Consider the following 16,118-nt stretch of genomic DNA (forward strand, 5'->3'; position numbering starts at 1 on the left):
GATCCGCCCGCCTTGCCCTCTCAAAGTGCTGGGATTACAGGTGTGAGCCACCACGCCTGGCCGATCTGCTTTTTTTTTTGAGATAAGAGTCTGGCTCTGTCACCCAGGCTGGAGTGCAGTGGTGTGATCTCGGTTCACTGCAACCTCTGCCTCCTGGGTTCAAGCAATTCTCCTGTCTCAGCCTCATGAGTAGCTGGGATTTCAGGCACTGTAATCCCACTACACCTGGCTAACTTTTGTATTTTTAGTAGAGATGGGGTTTCGCCATGTTGGCCAGGCTGGTCTCGAACTCCTGACCTCAAGTGATCCACCCGCCTCGGCCTCCCAAAGTGCTGGTATTACAGGCGTGAGTCACTGCACCCAGCCTGCAGTGAATCTTGATTGCACCACTGCACTCCAGCCTGGGCAACAGAGTGAAACTCTGTCACAAAAAAAGGAAAAAAAAAAAAAAAAAGAGGCTAATAGAGTCGTGTCATGGTGAACCATTTAGGCTTAAAAAGGTTAAAACCCAGACATCATTCCAGAATGGAGGTGAGAGGATGTCAGGGGTTAGCTGTGGGCAGAATCCAGGATGAGTTTCTGCAATGACCTGGAAGTGGGGAAAGACAGCCTGAGTCTGGGCTTAAAAGGGTTTGGCTCCCAGCAACCACAGGGAGCTGGAAAACAACCAGCATAGGTTTGGCAAGAAAGAGCAGAGTCCAAGGGTTGGGGCTAGAGGTGGAACCCACCCACAGCCTTGAAAGGGAAAACAGACAGGGACTGGGGAATGGGATCCGAGCCAGGGGCTCTGCCTCGAAGCCAAGGACAACTAACTGCGAAACCACCCACCCAGTTCCAAGCAGGCAGTGTAGGGACAATGTCTGTAGTCTGCCAGCTTGGGGCAAAGTTTGTAGTCTGCCAGCTTACCCTATCATAAAAGCAGCTTTGTCAAAGATGAGCAAGGCACCCCATGGGGGTGGGGGTACAGGGAAATAATAGATGAGTAGGGAGGCTCTGAACCTGAGGCCCCACAAACTGTTCCCTGGTTAGCAGCTCATCCAACCATAGGAAAGGGGAGCTTGGCTAGGGCTACCTCCAAGGGTCCCACGCAGCCTCAGAATCATAGCTGCTGCTCCCTTAACTTTATATGACGGGCTCTGTGCCAAGCACTTCACTTATTATGTTAATTAATAATTTTTACTTATGACTAAAAGAAATAAAGTCAGGTGTTTTTTTTTGTTTTTGTTTTTGTTTTTGTTTTGAGATGGAGTCTTGCTCTGTTGCCCAGGCTGGAATGCAGTGGCGTGATCATGGTTCACTGCAGCCTCAACCTCCCAGGCTCAAGCGATCCTCCCACCTCAGCCTCCCAAATAGCTGGGACCACAAGCATGCACCATCGTGCCCAGCTAATTAAATTTTTTTTTTTTGTAGAGACGGGGTCTTACTCTGTTCCCCCGGCTGGTCTCAAACTCCTGGGCTCAAGAGATCCTCCTGCCTTGGCCTTCCGAAGTACTGGGATTACAGGTGTGAGCTACCGTGCCTAGCCTCAAGCCAGATTATCTTAACAGGGGGATGCAATAGATAGATTCAGGAGCATCTCTTCAATCCCAGGCAGGAGGCAGCTGGCCTCCCGAAAGGCTCAGAGAGGGGACTCCAGAGTGACTGGGATTCTCCAGCAACTATTAGATTCTCCCTGCCTCATTCTTCCTCCTTAGCTGACTGGCTTTTTCTGATGCTCAGTCAATAAGGCAGGGAGAAGAGGGCCACCAAAACTTCCCATATTCCCATGTTATGGGTCCAACCACAGGAAAAAACTAAAGCTGGATCTGCTCTGATTTCTCAGGGAAAGCATGGGCCACCATGGGTCAGGTGTCCATTTTGGTTCCAATCAGCCATGGTGAGGGGTGGGGGCAGGCCACAAACAGAAATTTGACTGTACTGGCTCTTCATTATGGCTCCAAGGAGGAAGATGGGGACTTCGGTGTGTGTGTAGGTTTGAATTCAGGTTTGTTTGGCTCCAATGCTAAGGGGTGGCCCTGATACAAAGGGCAGAGGCAGAGCTATGTTCAGCAAGCCCATAAGGGGCATGGAGACAAGCACAAAACACCAAGTCCCAAACGAAAATAAAACTTTCATTTGCCAAGGGAACACCACAGCAGCTCCTGCCCTGTACTGAGCTCTCCAAAGACTGGGCAGGCAAAGTCCCTCTGGCCCCCTCTGGAAGTGGAAAGTGCTCGCCCTGGAGGACAGCAACAGAGTCAAGGTGAGGTCCTGCTCAAAGGTGGGCAGGGGGCTGGGCCGACTCCTTTCGGCCCTTGCCAGCGATGGGCCGGCCTCGCTCTTCCCAGATGGTGAGGCCATCGCAAGAGCAGATCTGCTTGGGGTTCTGGAAGAGGCCAGCGGAGCGTGCGATGATGCCACAGGCCAACCTGCAGAAGAATGTGTGGTCAGGGGTGGGTACTTGTTTGGCCCCCACCCCTGGGTTCTTCATGCACCATCCACAGAGCACAGCCTCCTGCAGGGGCCGACACCACTCACCTCTCCCCGGAGTTCCCTGTGATCTTGGATAAGGGATGGCCTCCCCGGCCCAGGTCATCTTCTCCCTCATCAATAATCAGGCTGCGGCCAATCACATCCCACACCTTTGAGGGGAGACAACAGCCTCAGATGATGGACCCTGTTAGGAAGGGTGCCCACCTTCTTTTCCACCTTACCTTCAGCTGCTCATCCTCCATTCTGAAGATGGCGCGGCCGTCAGCATCAGCACGGACATTGCCCAGGTCTCCACGGTGCTGGAATGAGATCCAGTGTGTGTATAGGAGATGTGTGCCACGTGGTGCCAAGCTGCTATCTTCTGACTTCCTGATTGCGATGCCTCTTCCTGCTTCCCTAAAGTACCCATTTCCTCCTGTGGGTACCAGTCTGGTAGGATCTGAGCTCCCCAAGGACTGGGCAGGCAAGGTCTTCTTGGCCCTGTCTGGAAGTGGAAAGTGGTCCAGGAAGTCCTGGACCATCTGAACACTGCCTCCCTGGAAATGAAATCCTGGGCGGGATCACAGTGGGCTGAAAAGAGCCAGTGGAAGTTTCCCCTGCCTGTGCAGTCATTCCCATTGGACCAGACTGTTTTTCTGGCGAGGCAATTGCCCAGCTCTGCTTCTCAGCCTCCAGTTAGCTCAGTTGTGCAGCCTCCTGATGGCTCTGTGAGCCCTTGGCTGTCTTCAATTCCCATAGGCTTAAGTTGGCCAAGCCTGGCTTCCCTGACCATCATAGGCAGCCAATGTCATTTCCCTGACTCCCAGATTCCAGGAACAGAAGGAAATGCAAGGGGCAAAGGGCCTGTCCTAGCCCCTAGAAGCTGGCTCTGCCCTCCTTCTCCTTTGAAGGTAATAAAAATTGTCATAACACACCTATGAGCACCCCCCAGGTCAGACACACTACCCAACATGGCAGGGAGTATGCAGGTCACCATCCTCAAGGGACTCAGAACATGGTGGGGGCCCAGATACAGAACAGACTAGGGGTGATGACACACAGGGTGAATAAAACAGTTGGTGTGTTTTGGGGTGACAAGGCCTTACTAGTGAGCCACAGAAACCCGCATCTGTGCAAATAAATTGTCCCCAACCTGACATTTTGGGCAGAAACAAGTGCCTGTGCCAGTGCAGGTGGGCTCCCATGACCTTGCTGCTGAGTAACCAGGCATCTCACTGTGCCACCAACTGATAGGCAGGAGGAAGCGCCAGTTCTGCTTTATCTCGTTTTCCAGAGGGATATCTGCTGCCTGCACCTGGTACTTTTTTTTACGCCCTGCGTTGGAGATTTGAACAGTAGAAAGATCAAGAAGGGGGAGGGGATACAGAGCCCTGAAGAGCAGTTTTTTGGCTTGTTTTGTTTTGTTTTGTTTTGATACGAAGTCTCATTGCAATGCCCAGGCTGGAATGCAATGGTGTGATCTCGGCTCACTGCAATCTCTGCTTCCCGGGTTCAAGCAATTCTCCTGCCTCAGCCTCCCGACTAGCTGGGATTACAGGCATGCACCACTACGCCTGGCTAGTTTTTGTATTTCTTTTAATTAATTAATTTATTTATTTATTAATTTATTGAGACAGAGTCTCGCTCTGTTGCCTAGGCTGGAGTGCAGTGGCACAATCTGGGCTCACTGCAACCTCCACCTCCCAGGTTCAAGCAATTCTCTTGTTTCAGCCTCCCGAGTAGCTGTGACTACAGATGCATGCCACCATGCCTGGCTAACTTTTGTTTTGTTTTGTTTTGTTTTTTGAGATGGAGTCTTGCTCTGTCGCCCAGGCTGGAGTGCAGTGGCGCAACCTCGGCTCACTGCAAGCTCCGCCTCCCAGGTTCACGCTATTCTCCTGCCTCAACCTCCTGAGTAGCTGGGACTACAGGCGCCTGCCACCACGCCTGGCTAATTTTTTGTATTTTTAGTAGAGACGGGGTTTCACCATGTTAGCCAGGATGGTCTCAATCTCCTGACCTTGTGATCTGCCCGCCTCGGCCTCCCAAAGTGCTGGGATTACAGGCGTGAGCTACCGCGCCCGGCCCAACTTTTATATTTTTAATAGAGACAGGGTTTCACCATGTTGGTCAGGCTGATCTCAAACTCCTGACGTCAAGTGACCCATCCACCTCAGCCTCCCAAAGTGCTGGGATTACAGGCATGAGCCATTGCACCTGGCCTAATTTTTGTATTTTTAGTAGAGACAGCGTTTCACCATATTGGCCAGCCTGGTCTCGAACTCCTGACCTCAAGTGATCCGTCTGCCTTGGCCTCCCAAAGTGCTGGGATTGCAGGCATGAGCCACCGCGCCCGGCTTGAGGAGCAGCCTCAAGGCAGGCGGCAGCCTGGACAGTGTGGCTGGAGGCATGACCCAGCAGGAGTTCAGGGAAAGGCAGCCTTTCGGGGCTGTTTCCTCAGCACACAGGCAGGGGCAATAGGCCGGGGGAGTGGGGCATTGAATGTCCACACCAAGAAGCTAGGCCCAGCTTGTACTCTCAGGCACTGGGAGCCAAGACAAGTTTCAGGCAGGGGCATGGCCTGGTTACTCCAGGCTTCAGAACAATCCTTCTAGTGCAGTCTATGAAAAGTAAGGACTGGAGCAGGGTGAGGAGAGAACAGAAGGGAGCTTAGAGATCAGTTAGGAGATGTGCAAGGGACAACCAGGCTTGGATGCAAATTCCCACATGGAATTCTCTTCCACCTGAGAAAAGCAGATGCTAAAACCCAACAGCAACTTGCCAGTCACCGTGGCCTTGGCTGGTCAGCTCCTGCTCAGTTCTTCCTTGTCTAAGTTAAGGGACTGGGTGAGGCACAGCTGCTGATGCCAGCCCCTTCTGATTCCCTGACCCACCTGGGGCCCAGGAAGACAACACAGGTCACAAGGCAGTCTCCTGCCCTTCAGAAACACTCCCTGCCATTCCATGCCTCGAGGGCTTTGCCCGGGCAGTTTCTTTTGCTGGGCTTGCCAATCCCACTCTTACCCTCTTCAATGCCTACTTCCTGCCCGTCATCTTTCAAGGCTGCATGAGGCGAATGGCCTCTATGATGCGCCTCCCTTGAGTGTGGTGGGCTGGACCTAGTGTCACTTCTAAGATTAGGTTACAAAAAGAATGTGGCTTGAATCTTGGACACCCTCTCTCAATCTCAATCTCTCTCTCTCTCGCTCATTCACTCTGAAAGAAGCCAACTGCTGTGTTGTGAGCTGCCCTAGGGAGAGATCCACGTGGCAAAGAACTGATGTCTCTGGCCAACAGCCAGGGAGGACCTGGGGCCTGCCAACAGCAACATCAGCAAACCTGGAAGCAGATTCTCCCCACGTGAGGCCCTGAGATGACTGCAGCCCCGAGAGAGACCCTGAGCTGCAAGCACCCAGCTAAGTCACACACAAATTCCTGCCCCAGAGACAGTATATGTTTGTTGTTTTAAACTCCTAACTTTGGAGTCATTTGATTTGCAGCAGCAGATTACTAATCACTAAGCATAAGCATGGCACTGTGCAATGGACTCTATAGAAATGCCTCTCCAATTTCCCAGAACAGGGAGTAAAAACTTTTGATCATTAGAAATGTGACAGAGTGGTCGGGCGCAGTGGCTCACGCCTGTAATCCCAGCACTTTGGGAGGCCAAGGCAGGTGGATCACTTGAGGTTGGGACTTCAAGACCAGCCCGGCCAACATGGCAAAACCTCGTTTCTACTAAAAATACAAAAAAGAAAAAGAAAAAGAAAAAAAGAAATGTGACAGAGGCCAGGCATGCTGGCTTATGCTCATAATCCTAACACTGGGAGGCCGAGGAGGGAGGACTGCTCAAGCCCAGCAGTTTGAGACCAGCCTGAGGAATATAGTGACACCCTATTTCTACCACCAAAAAAAAAAAAAAAAAAAAAAATTAGCTGGGCATAATGGTACACGCTTGTGGTCCCAGCTATCAGGTGAGGTGGGAGGATTGCTTGAGCCCACGAGTTCAAGGCTATAGTGAGCCATGATTGCAGCACTGCACTCCAGCATGGGCAATAGAGTGAGATCCTATCTCGGAAAGGAGAAGGGAGGGGAGGGGAGGGGAGAAAGGAAAAGGAAAAGAAACAGAAGAAAAGAAAAGCATGATAGGTAACAGAGCTGTGAAAAGTCCAAAAAATCAGTAACATGCATTAAGCAACACATACCATGGTTTCATTTGTTTTGTGGCACAAGGTTGCAAACCCATCAAGATAGAAAATAGCACAGTCAGAGCCGGGCATAGTGGCTCACGCCTGTAATCCCAGCACTTTGGGAGGCTGAGGTGGGTGGAGCACTTGAGGTCAGGAGTTCAAGACTGCCTGGCCAACCTGGTGAAACCCTATCTCTACTAAAAATACAAAAATTAGCCGGGTGTGGTGGTGTGCACCTGTAGTCCCAGCTGCTAGGGAGGCTGAGGCAGGAGAATCGTTTGAACTTGGGAGGCGGAGGTTGCAATGAGCTGGGACCGCGCCATTGCACTCTAGCCTGGGCAATAAGAACAAAACTCCATCTCAGAAAATAAAATAAAAAAACCAAATGATTGAGTAACTAACAATACAATTAGTACTCAGATAAGACAAAAATCATTACGGCAACACGCAATTCCCTGAAGACTGGGAAATGATTCTCTGCTGAAAAATGAAACTCCAGGACCGGGGTGTTAGGGAACGCCAGGGACAGCCTTTTCAGTTTAGGTAAAACCCTCAACTTCCGTATTTCACTTCCTCCCACTGCCCCTGCCCCTCAGGCAGATGAACTATTCACCGTGGGCTCCAGGACCTCTTGCAGGCTCCTGCAAGGATTATCTCACTGCCTGGAAACCATGGAATTCAGTAATCTCCCCCAGAGACTGTGTGCTCCTTGGGTCAGGCACTGGGGCTGTAATCTATTGTATCCTCTCAGAAAGTGTCAACAAATGTTTCCAAACTCAGCAAAATAAAATGAGAGGAAAAAACTCCACCAAAAAGGAATCACACTGTTAGGATCCCAAGAGCTGCCTGCCCTGCCTCTGAGACTTTGGGTTCTCTCTCAGCCCAAGCCCAAACCCAGACAGACACTTACCCGGTCGGAGTCCTGGGGGCCCCCATGAGATGCTCCATCAGGGTTAAAGTGGTTCCCACAGCTAAGAAAGAAAGGAAACAGGTGGGCAGGAAAGCAGCTCAAAGGCCAGGTGCTCTACCCTCTCATCTATTTATATTTGCTTCATTCATTCATTCATTCATTCATTCATTCAACAAACAGGCCTACTCTGTGCTGGGCTTTGGGTAGAGGGCACCGAGAAGAATCAGACATGGGTCCTGTCCTCAATAAGCTTCTGGCTCAGGGGATTCACAGATGAGTAAATAACTAGTTATATCACAGCATGACAAACACCATGGCATGGGGACCCTTCCTTTGCTGTGTCCAGAAGTCCCCTTCCATCTCAGAGGTAGTAAGGTGGTTATAAGTAGGACCTTCAAGATCAGATTTTTTTTTTTCTTGAGACAGTTTTGCCCTGTCACCCCTGAGCTGGAGTGCCGTGGTGCAATCTCAGCTAACCACAACCTCCACCTCCTGAGTTCAAGTGATTCTCCTGCCTCAGGAGATTACGGGCCTCCCCAGTAGCTGGGATTACAGGCACGTGCCACTGCACCTGGCTAATTTTTTTTTGTATTGTTAGTAGAGATGGGGTTTCACCATGTTGGCCAGGCTGGTCTTGAACTCCTGACCTCAGGTGATCCGCCCACCTCGGCCTCCCAAAGTGCTAGGATTACAGGTGTGAGCTACTGTGCCCAGCCAAGGTCAGATCTTGACTCAAATCCCAACTCTACCTTTTACCTGCTCTGGACCTTTGGCAAGTCATTTAACCTCTGTGAGCCTCAGTTTCCTCATCTGGAGGTTATGCCTGTGTGTATGTGCCTCACAGAGTATTGGTGAGGGCCAAGTGTGAAAATGTGTAGCTGAGAATGCTACTGGGGAGACTTCAGACAACTCACCTGTTGCAGTTGTTTGTGAGGTCCCCATACTGATGGACGTGGAGTCCATGCAGCCCAGGCTCCAGGCCGTCAATAGTTCCCTCGATGAGGCAGCGCTCAGGGGTCAGCTGTAGGAAGCGCACCACCCCCTGCACGGTGCCAGGCCCCCCCAGGATGGCCACTGCTGCCCCCAGATTCTCTGCAAGGTATTAGACACTTGGGCTGGGTTGCCACCTCACCCAGCACACCTTTTCAGTAGCTCGGGAAGGGCAGGGAGTCTCACATAATTTTCACACCTTCCTCAAAGCCACTCCAACCCAGAGCCCGAGAATCCTATGGTTAGATTTGTACCAGCTCTGAGCCACCTCCCTCCCAGGGGGGCCAAGGCCACCGTGGTCACTCACGCAACTGGCCGCTGCCCATGCCCTTGAGTACCGCCTGCCGCCCCGTGCCTTCCAGGAGAGCTTGCACCTCCTGGCTGGGCAGAGTGGTGTGTACCAAGACCATCTGGTCCTCCAAGTGCACCTCCACATCCTGGACACCTGGCGAGAGAGAGGGAAGAGGGCAACAGAGGCTGGCACCCAGTGCTGGCAGCAGGGAACAGAGAAACAGACAGCAATTCTCCATCCCCATTTCCACCAAACTTCCCATGGTCAGAGGCAAGCTACTTTTTAACTGTGTAACCCTGAGTAAGCCTCTTCACTTCTGAGTCTGTTTCTTTTCATATAAATGGGGATAATGCCACCTTGCCCCCAGGATTTCTGTGAGTTCTAATACACGCCAGGCATTATTTATAACTTTGGAAACATACATAATTCTTTTTAAAGCAGTGTTTTTTTTTTTTTAAGTGGGCTATCCATAGCGGCATTATTCACAATAGCCAAAAGATAAAAATAACCCAAATGCCCATCAACTAATGAACAGATAAAATGTGGTATCCATAAATGAAATACTATTCAGGAACGAAGTGCTGATACGTGCTACAACACGGACGGACCTTGAAACATTATGCTACGAGAAAGCCAGTCACAAAGCCACATATATAATGCCATGTATATTAGATGTCTAGAATAGGCAAATCCACAGACAGAAAATATTCTTCTTGTAGGAGATAGCTTAAAAAAAAATTTTTTTTTTTTTTGAAACAGAGTCTCTCTCTGTTGCTCAGGCTGGAGTGCAGTGGCACGATCTTGGCTCACTGCAACCTCCACCTGCCAGATTCAAGCAATTCTCCTGCCTCAGCCTCCCGAGTAGCTGGGACTACAGGCATGCACCACCATGCCCGGCTAATTTTTTTATTTTTAGTAGAGATGGGGTTTCACCATGTTGGCCAGGCTGGTCTCGAACCCCTGGCCTCAGGTAATCCACCCACCTCGGCCTCCCAAAGTGCTAGGATTACAGGCGTGAGCCACCATGCCAATGCACTCCAGCCTGGGTGACAGAGCAAGACTCCGATACGGAATAAAACAAACAAACAAAAAGAACAAAATAGGCCAGGTGCGGTGGCTCACGCCTGTAATCCCAGCAGTTTGGGAGGGCGAGGTGGGTGGATCACCTGAGGTCAGGAGTTTGAGACCAGCCTGGCCAACATGGTGAAACCCTGTCTCTACCAAAAATATAAAAATTTGCCAGACAAGGGGGTGCGCACCTGTAGTCCCAGCTACTCGGGAGGCTGAGGCACAAGAACTGCTTGAACCCAGGAGGCGGAGGTTGCAGTAAGCCGAGATTTCACCACTGCACTCCAGACTAGGTGAAAAAGTGAGACTCCGTCTCTAAAATAAAATAAAATAAAAGGAAAGGAAATCCTATATCCCTTAGCTATCACCCTCCTATTATCCTACCCCTGCCACCAATCTATTTTCTGTCTCTATTTTTTTAATTTATTTTTTTATTTTTTTGAGATGGAGTGTCGCTCTGTCACCCAGGCTGGAGTGCAGTGGCACAATCTCAGCTCACTGAAACCTCCACCTCCTGGGTTCAAGCGATTCTCCTGCCTTAGCCTCCCGAGTAGCAGGGACTACAGGTACACACCACCACCATGCCCAGCTAATTTTTTTGGATTTTTTTCTTTTAATAGACATGGGGTTTCACTATGTTGGCCAGGCTGCTCTCGAACTCCTGACCTCAGGTCATCTGCCTGCCTCGGTCTCCCAAAGTACTGAGATTACAGGCATGAGCCATCACGCCTGGCTGTGGCCTAGGATTTCTTTATGAAGTGATAAAAATGTAAAACTGACAGTGGAGAGATGGTTGCACAACTCTGAAAATACTACAAACAGATGAACTGTATCCTTTAAATGGGTGATTTTTTTTTTCTTTTTTTTTTGAGACAGAGTCTCGCTCTGTCACCCAGGCTGGAGTGTAATGGCACAATCTCGGCTCACTGCAACCTCAGCCTCCCAAACTGTTGGGACTACAGGCGTGAGCCACTGCGCCTGGCCTAAATGGGTGATTTTTATAGTACATGAATTATATCTTTTTTTATTTTCGAGATGGAGTCTCACTTTGTCACCTAGGCTGGAGAGCAGTGGCATGATCTTGGCTCACTGCAACCTCTGCCTCCTGGGTTCAAGCAAGCCTCCTAAAGTGCTGGAATTACAGGCGTGAGCCACTGTGCCTAGCTGCCCAGACTATGCATTACATCTTTTTTTTTTTTTTGAGACAGAGTCTCGCTCTGTTGCCCAGGCTGGAATGCAGTGGCGCCATCTGGGCTCACTGCAAGCTCCGCTTCCTGGGTTCACGCCATTCTCCTGCCTCAGCCTCCCGAGTAGCTGGGACTACAGGCACCCACCACCAAGCCCGGCTAATTTTTTGTATTTTTAGTAAAGACGGGGTTTCACCGGATTAGCCAGGATGGTCTCAATCTCCTGACCTCGTGATCTGCCCGCCTTGGCCTCCCAAAGTGCTGGGAACACAGGCATGAGCCACCACACCCGGCCTTTTTTTTTTTTTTGAAATGGAGTCTCGCTCTGTCGCCCAGGCTGGAGTGCAGTGGCGCAATCTCGGCTCACTGCAAGCTCCACCTCCTGGGTTCTAGCCATTCTCCTGCCTCAGCCTCCCAAGTAGCTGGGACTACAGGTGCCCGCCATCACTCCCAGCTAATTTTTTGTGTTTTTAGTAGAGACAGGGTTTCACCGTGTTAGCGAGAATGGTCTCGATCTCCTCACCTCGTGATCTGCCTGCCTCAGCCTCCCAAAGTGCTGGAATTACAGGTGTGAGCCACTGCGCCCGGCCGAATTATATCTTAATAAAGCTATTACACACATAAAAGGCAGGGACTATTGCCATCATTAGTAGAGCTAACCCTTACTGGGCATGGACGGTGAGCGAATCCTGTGTCTTACCTGTCTTAACATATTTGGTACTCCTACTAAGCCTCTAAGTTAGGTACAATGATCCCCATTTTACAGATGAGAAAACAGGCACAGAAAGATGAAGAAACTTGCTCAAAGTCGCACTGTAGTAAGTTGTGCAACTGGACCTCTGACCATGCAGCCTAGCTCCAGAGCCCCAACACTTAACCCAGATATTGTACTCACCCTAGGAAGCAGCCCCTAGGCTCCAAGCTGGGTTAGGACCACACCCCTTGTGGTCCTGTAGCAGCTCACACTCCCCCTCCTGTAATTCACATTGCACTGACTACAGTCCTCTGTTTCACTCCTAGGCCGCCAGCTCTGTGAGGGCAGGAGCTCTGTGAGGTCCACAAGGGTCAAGTTCAAAAGTCAGTTGTCGGCCGGGTGCGGTGGCTCACGCCTGTAATCTCAGCACTTTGGGAGGCCGAGGCAGGCGGATCACGAGGTCAGGAGATCAAGACCACAGTGAAACCCCGTCTCTACTAAAAATACAAAAAATTAGCGGGGCGTGATGGTGGGCGCCTGTAGTCCCAGCTACTGGGAAGGCTGAGGCAGGAGAATGGCGTGCACCCGAGAGGAGGAGCATGCAGTGAGCCGAGATCGCGCCACTGCACTCCAGCCTGGGCGACAGAGCGAGACTCCGTCTCAAAAAAAAAAAAAAAAAAGTCAGTTGTCAGCCGGGCATGGTGGCTCATGCCTGTAATCCCAGCACTTTGGAAGGCCGAGGTGGGCGGATCACAAGGTCAGGAGATCGAGACCATCCTGGCTAACACAGTGAAACCCCGTCTCTACTAAAAATACGAAAAAGTTAGCCGGGCGTGGTGGCGGGCGCCTGTAGTCCCAGCTAGTCAGGAGGCTGAAGCAGGAGAATGGTGTGAACCCGGGAGGCCGGAGCTTGCAGTGAGCTGAGATTGCGCCACTGCACTCCAGCCTGGGCAACAGAGCAAGATTCCGTCTCAAAAAAAAAAAAAAAAAAAAAGTCAGTTGTCAGATGGCCAGGCGTGGTGGCACACACCTATAATCCCAGCACTTTGGGAGGTTGAGGCACGTGGATCACGAGGCCAGCAGTTCGATACCAGCCTTGCCAACATGGCAAAACTCCATTTTTAGTAAAAGTAAAAAAATTAGCCAGGCATGGTGGTGCACACCTGTAATCCCAGCTACTCGGGAGGCTGAGGTGGGAGAATCAAATGAACTGGGAGGTGGAGGTTGCAGTGAGCTGAGATGGTGCCACTGCACTCCAGCCTGGGCAACAGAGCAGAACAAGATCCTGGCTTTTATGTGCAAAAGCTATTAGAGGGGGCAACAGAAGCAATGGGGAATCCATCAAAGGATGAGGTTCTTACACAGGCTAGGGAGAGGCAGGGTGGTGGCCTGGAGCAGTGTGGAGGCCTAAGTATGTTTTGGACACATAGCAGATAAGATATCCTGATGACAGGCCTCAGCATAGGAGAGTTCCCAGACCCTCAGGTCTCCAGAGAAGAGCTGATTCTCTGCTCCTGAAGTGGGAAGCTCCTTGTCACTATGCACCTCCTGAATTCTTGACTGAGTCTAAACCAAGAGGGAGGCTGGTACCTTAGCTAAGCAGCCATTCAGTTTGCTCCTTGAGTTAAGACTGGTAGACCTTGGAACGTAGCCAGGCCCACCCTTCGTTGGCTCAGAGCCTAGTGAGAGAGAAAACAGAAGGCCACAGAGAACACCAGGGCAAGTGATAGAGATTCAAGGGGGTGAGCCTTGGGCTGGGGGCTCCTCCTGCTTACCTCCTGAGAAGGCCTTCCCCCAGGCCTCCTGAGATGGCAACTCTCTTTCTCTGTGTGTGTGCATTCTAGAAAACTACAACTTCCCTGCCTGGCCCCATGAGAAAGCCAAGCCAGACCAGAAAACACAGAGTCACCAGAAGTCTTTATCTGGTGCCTAAGAAACCTGCTGAGGGCTGAAAACTGCTCCGGGTCCAAGAGAAAGGCCAGCTGTCTGCTCTCCTGGCAAGCAAGTTGTACAGGAAGTGGAGGGCTCACTCACCACTCAAAACGCATAGTCTAAGCAAACCCAGCTTCAACATTGTCCCCTCCAGCCTCCTTCCAACCAGATCACCACCTGTAAGCCCTTCCTCTCATAATCCCCTAGGATTTACTAGGCTGTTACTACATGCCAAAGACTTTTCTAAATGCTTTTTTTGTATTAACTCGGTTACTCTTCAGGACAATCCTCCAGAGTAGCTTCTATTATCATCCCCCATTTAACACGGAACAAACAGAGACACAAAAAGTAACATGCATGAAGTCTTAGTGCCATTAAGTGGCAAAGAGGGGGTTTGAACTCTAGAGCTCATACCCCTAATCACTTTACAGAGTCCACCACTACCAGGGTCCCAGCTTCAGAAGCCATCTCATCTCATCCCTCTCACCATTGCTCTTTCCACAGAGCATTCTGTGAATGCCATCCAGGCAACGCTTGCATGCTCATTTCCACCTGAGTGCAGGGGATGTGCCTGATACCCATGTGAACTCTTCTCCCTAAAAAGCCCCAGTGTCTGGTCCATACCTGCCGAATGACTGGGTGAACTTTTTTTTTCTTTTTGAGATGGGGTCTCACTCTGTCACCCGGCCTGGAGTGCCGTGGAGCGATCCAACTCACTGCAGCCTCCACCTCCTGGGCTCAAGCAATCCTCCTGCCTCGGCCTCCCCAGTAGCTGGGACTATACAGGCACGCACCATGATGCCCAGCTAATTTCTGTATATTTTATAGAGAAGGGTTTTCGCCATGTTGCTCAGGCTGCTCTCAAACTCCTGGACTTGAGCAATCCACCCACTTCGGTGTCCCAAAGTGCTGGGATTACAGGCGTGAGCCACTGAGCCTGGCCTGGATGAACACTTAACAGAATCAAAGGAAGCCATTTCCCAGAGCCATGCTGGTGGCTCTACCTTTCCAGACCTTTCTCATTGTGCCAGGTCACCTCCAGACCAGCTGGCCTTTTATTTATTATGATTTTTTTTTGAGACGGAGTCTCGCTCTGTTGCCCAGGCTAGAGTGCAGTGGCGTGATCTCGGCTCACTGCAAGCTCCGCCTCCCGGGTTCACGCCATTCTCCTGCCTCGGCCTTCCAAGTAGCTGGGACTACAGGCGCCCACCACCACGCCCGGCTAATTTTTTGTATTTTTTAATAGAGACGGGGTTTCACTGTGTTAGCCAGGATGGTCTCGATCTCCTGACCTCGTGATCCACCCACCTCGGCCTCCCAAAGTGCTGGGATTACAGGCATGAGCCACCGCGCCCGGTGGTATAGGAAGCTACCCAGGATGGTATAGGGCCTGCGCTGCTGTTTTCTTTGTCAAGATTATGTTGTTTCCCAAGCAAAAACTGCCTGTTTTCCAAGGAACTCCCTCAGCCTAGCTCCTCAGTCTCTGGGGCACCTGAGGTTCAGGACAACAAGACAGGCAGTTAGAACCTGTCAGGGCAAGCTGGACAGCTGTACTCTAGGCTCTGCCTCCAGGTCTGTGTGTAACTCTGAGAACATTCCTTTCACTCTCTGGGGTTCAGTTTCTGCATCTGTAAAATGGGAGTAGGGTTCACCTAATAGATTCGCCTGGTCCCTCCCAGAGGCTTCTGGACTGTCTGCAGAAAAGTTTACCCTGTTCTTACCTGCCACCCCTTGCAGGGACTTGCGCACCGCGTCCACACAGCTCTGACAGGTCATCTGCACCGTGAACTCCAACTGCAAGGGCGGCAGGGACCAGCCGATGATCGCTGGGGAAGTGCCTTGGTATGACTTTGTTTCACCACCTACCCTATGACCACCGCAAGGGTCTGGGAACAAGCCCCACGTAACCCCTCTTCAAGCACCTTCTTTATGATCACTCATGACCATTCCAGGACCATGGGAGTCACCCCCCAACACTCACGCAGGGCCCCTGCTACCCTCGCACCCTAGTTTCATTCCGTGGCCCCAGGCCTCAACCCAAGTGCCCACCCCCCTCTTCCCAAGGTAACGATCACCCCAGGGGCTGAGGCTCTCTGCCCGGCGAGGCTCCACACGAAGCCTCGACCCTCACCGTGCAGAGGGTCCCCTGGTTCCCCGAGTCCGAAGCCATTCTGGACCCAGTCACCAGCCCGAGACGCAGAACTCCTCCGGCACAGGAGCGCCAATCAGCACGGCGTCGCGGGGACTGAGCCTCTGAAGCCACCCTTAACTCCGCCTCCTAGTGCGTGCGCACGCAAGGCCCTGCCCCGTCAGCCACCGGGTGGCGGCCGCGCAGGCGCACTCGGGCCGTCGGGCTCCTGGTTGCCTTAGTAACCACCCGGCTTTCTGTTCCCGTGGCGGCCGC

At 51.5% G+C, this 16,118-nt stretch overlaps 1 protein-coding gene across 3 annotated transcripts; it reads right to left on the reverse strand.

Annotated features, from left to right (window-relative positions):
- Positions 1-2,090: 2,090 nt before the first annotated feature.
- Positions 2,091-15,978, reverse strand: CCS (copper chaperone for superoxide dismutase). 3 transcript variants are annotated; one of them, XM_054440552.2, is made up of 8 exons: positions 15,846-15,978; positions 15,436-15,508; positions 8,849-8,986; positions 8,466-8,643; positions 7,552-7,612; positions 2,694-2,771; positions 2,518-2,621; positions 2,091-2,408 (listed from the first exon to the last, which is right to left on the reverse strand). In XM_054440552.2, the coding sequence occupies exons 1-8, from the start codon at positions 15,882-15,884 to the stop codon at positions 2,255-2,257; spliced, it is 825 nt and encodes a 274-aa protein (XP_054296527.1). In that variant the 5' UTR covers positions 15,885-15,978; the 3' UTR covers positions 2,091-2,254. The 3 variants fall into 3 exon arrangements, with proteins under 3 accessions (XP_054296527.1, XP_054296528.1, XP_063527757.1); XM_054440553.2 differs by lacking the exons at positions 15,436-15,508; positions 15,846-15,978 and adding an exon at positions 11,984-12,140; XM_063671687.1 differs by lacking the exon at positions 2,091-2,408 and having other exon boundaries at positions 2,515-2,621; positions 2,694-2,956.
- Positions 15,979-16,118: the final 140 nt, after the last annotated feature.

This window comes from Pongo pygmaeus, chromosome 9, assembly GCF_028885625.2.
Source record: "Pongo pygmaeus isolate AG05252 chromosome 9, NHGRI_mPonPyg2-v2.0_pri, whole genome shotgun sequence".
Taxonomy (NCBI): Eukaryota; Metazoa; Chordata; class Mammalia; order Primates; family Hominidae; genus Pongo; species Pongo pygmaeus.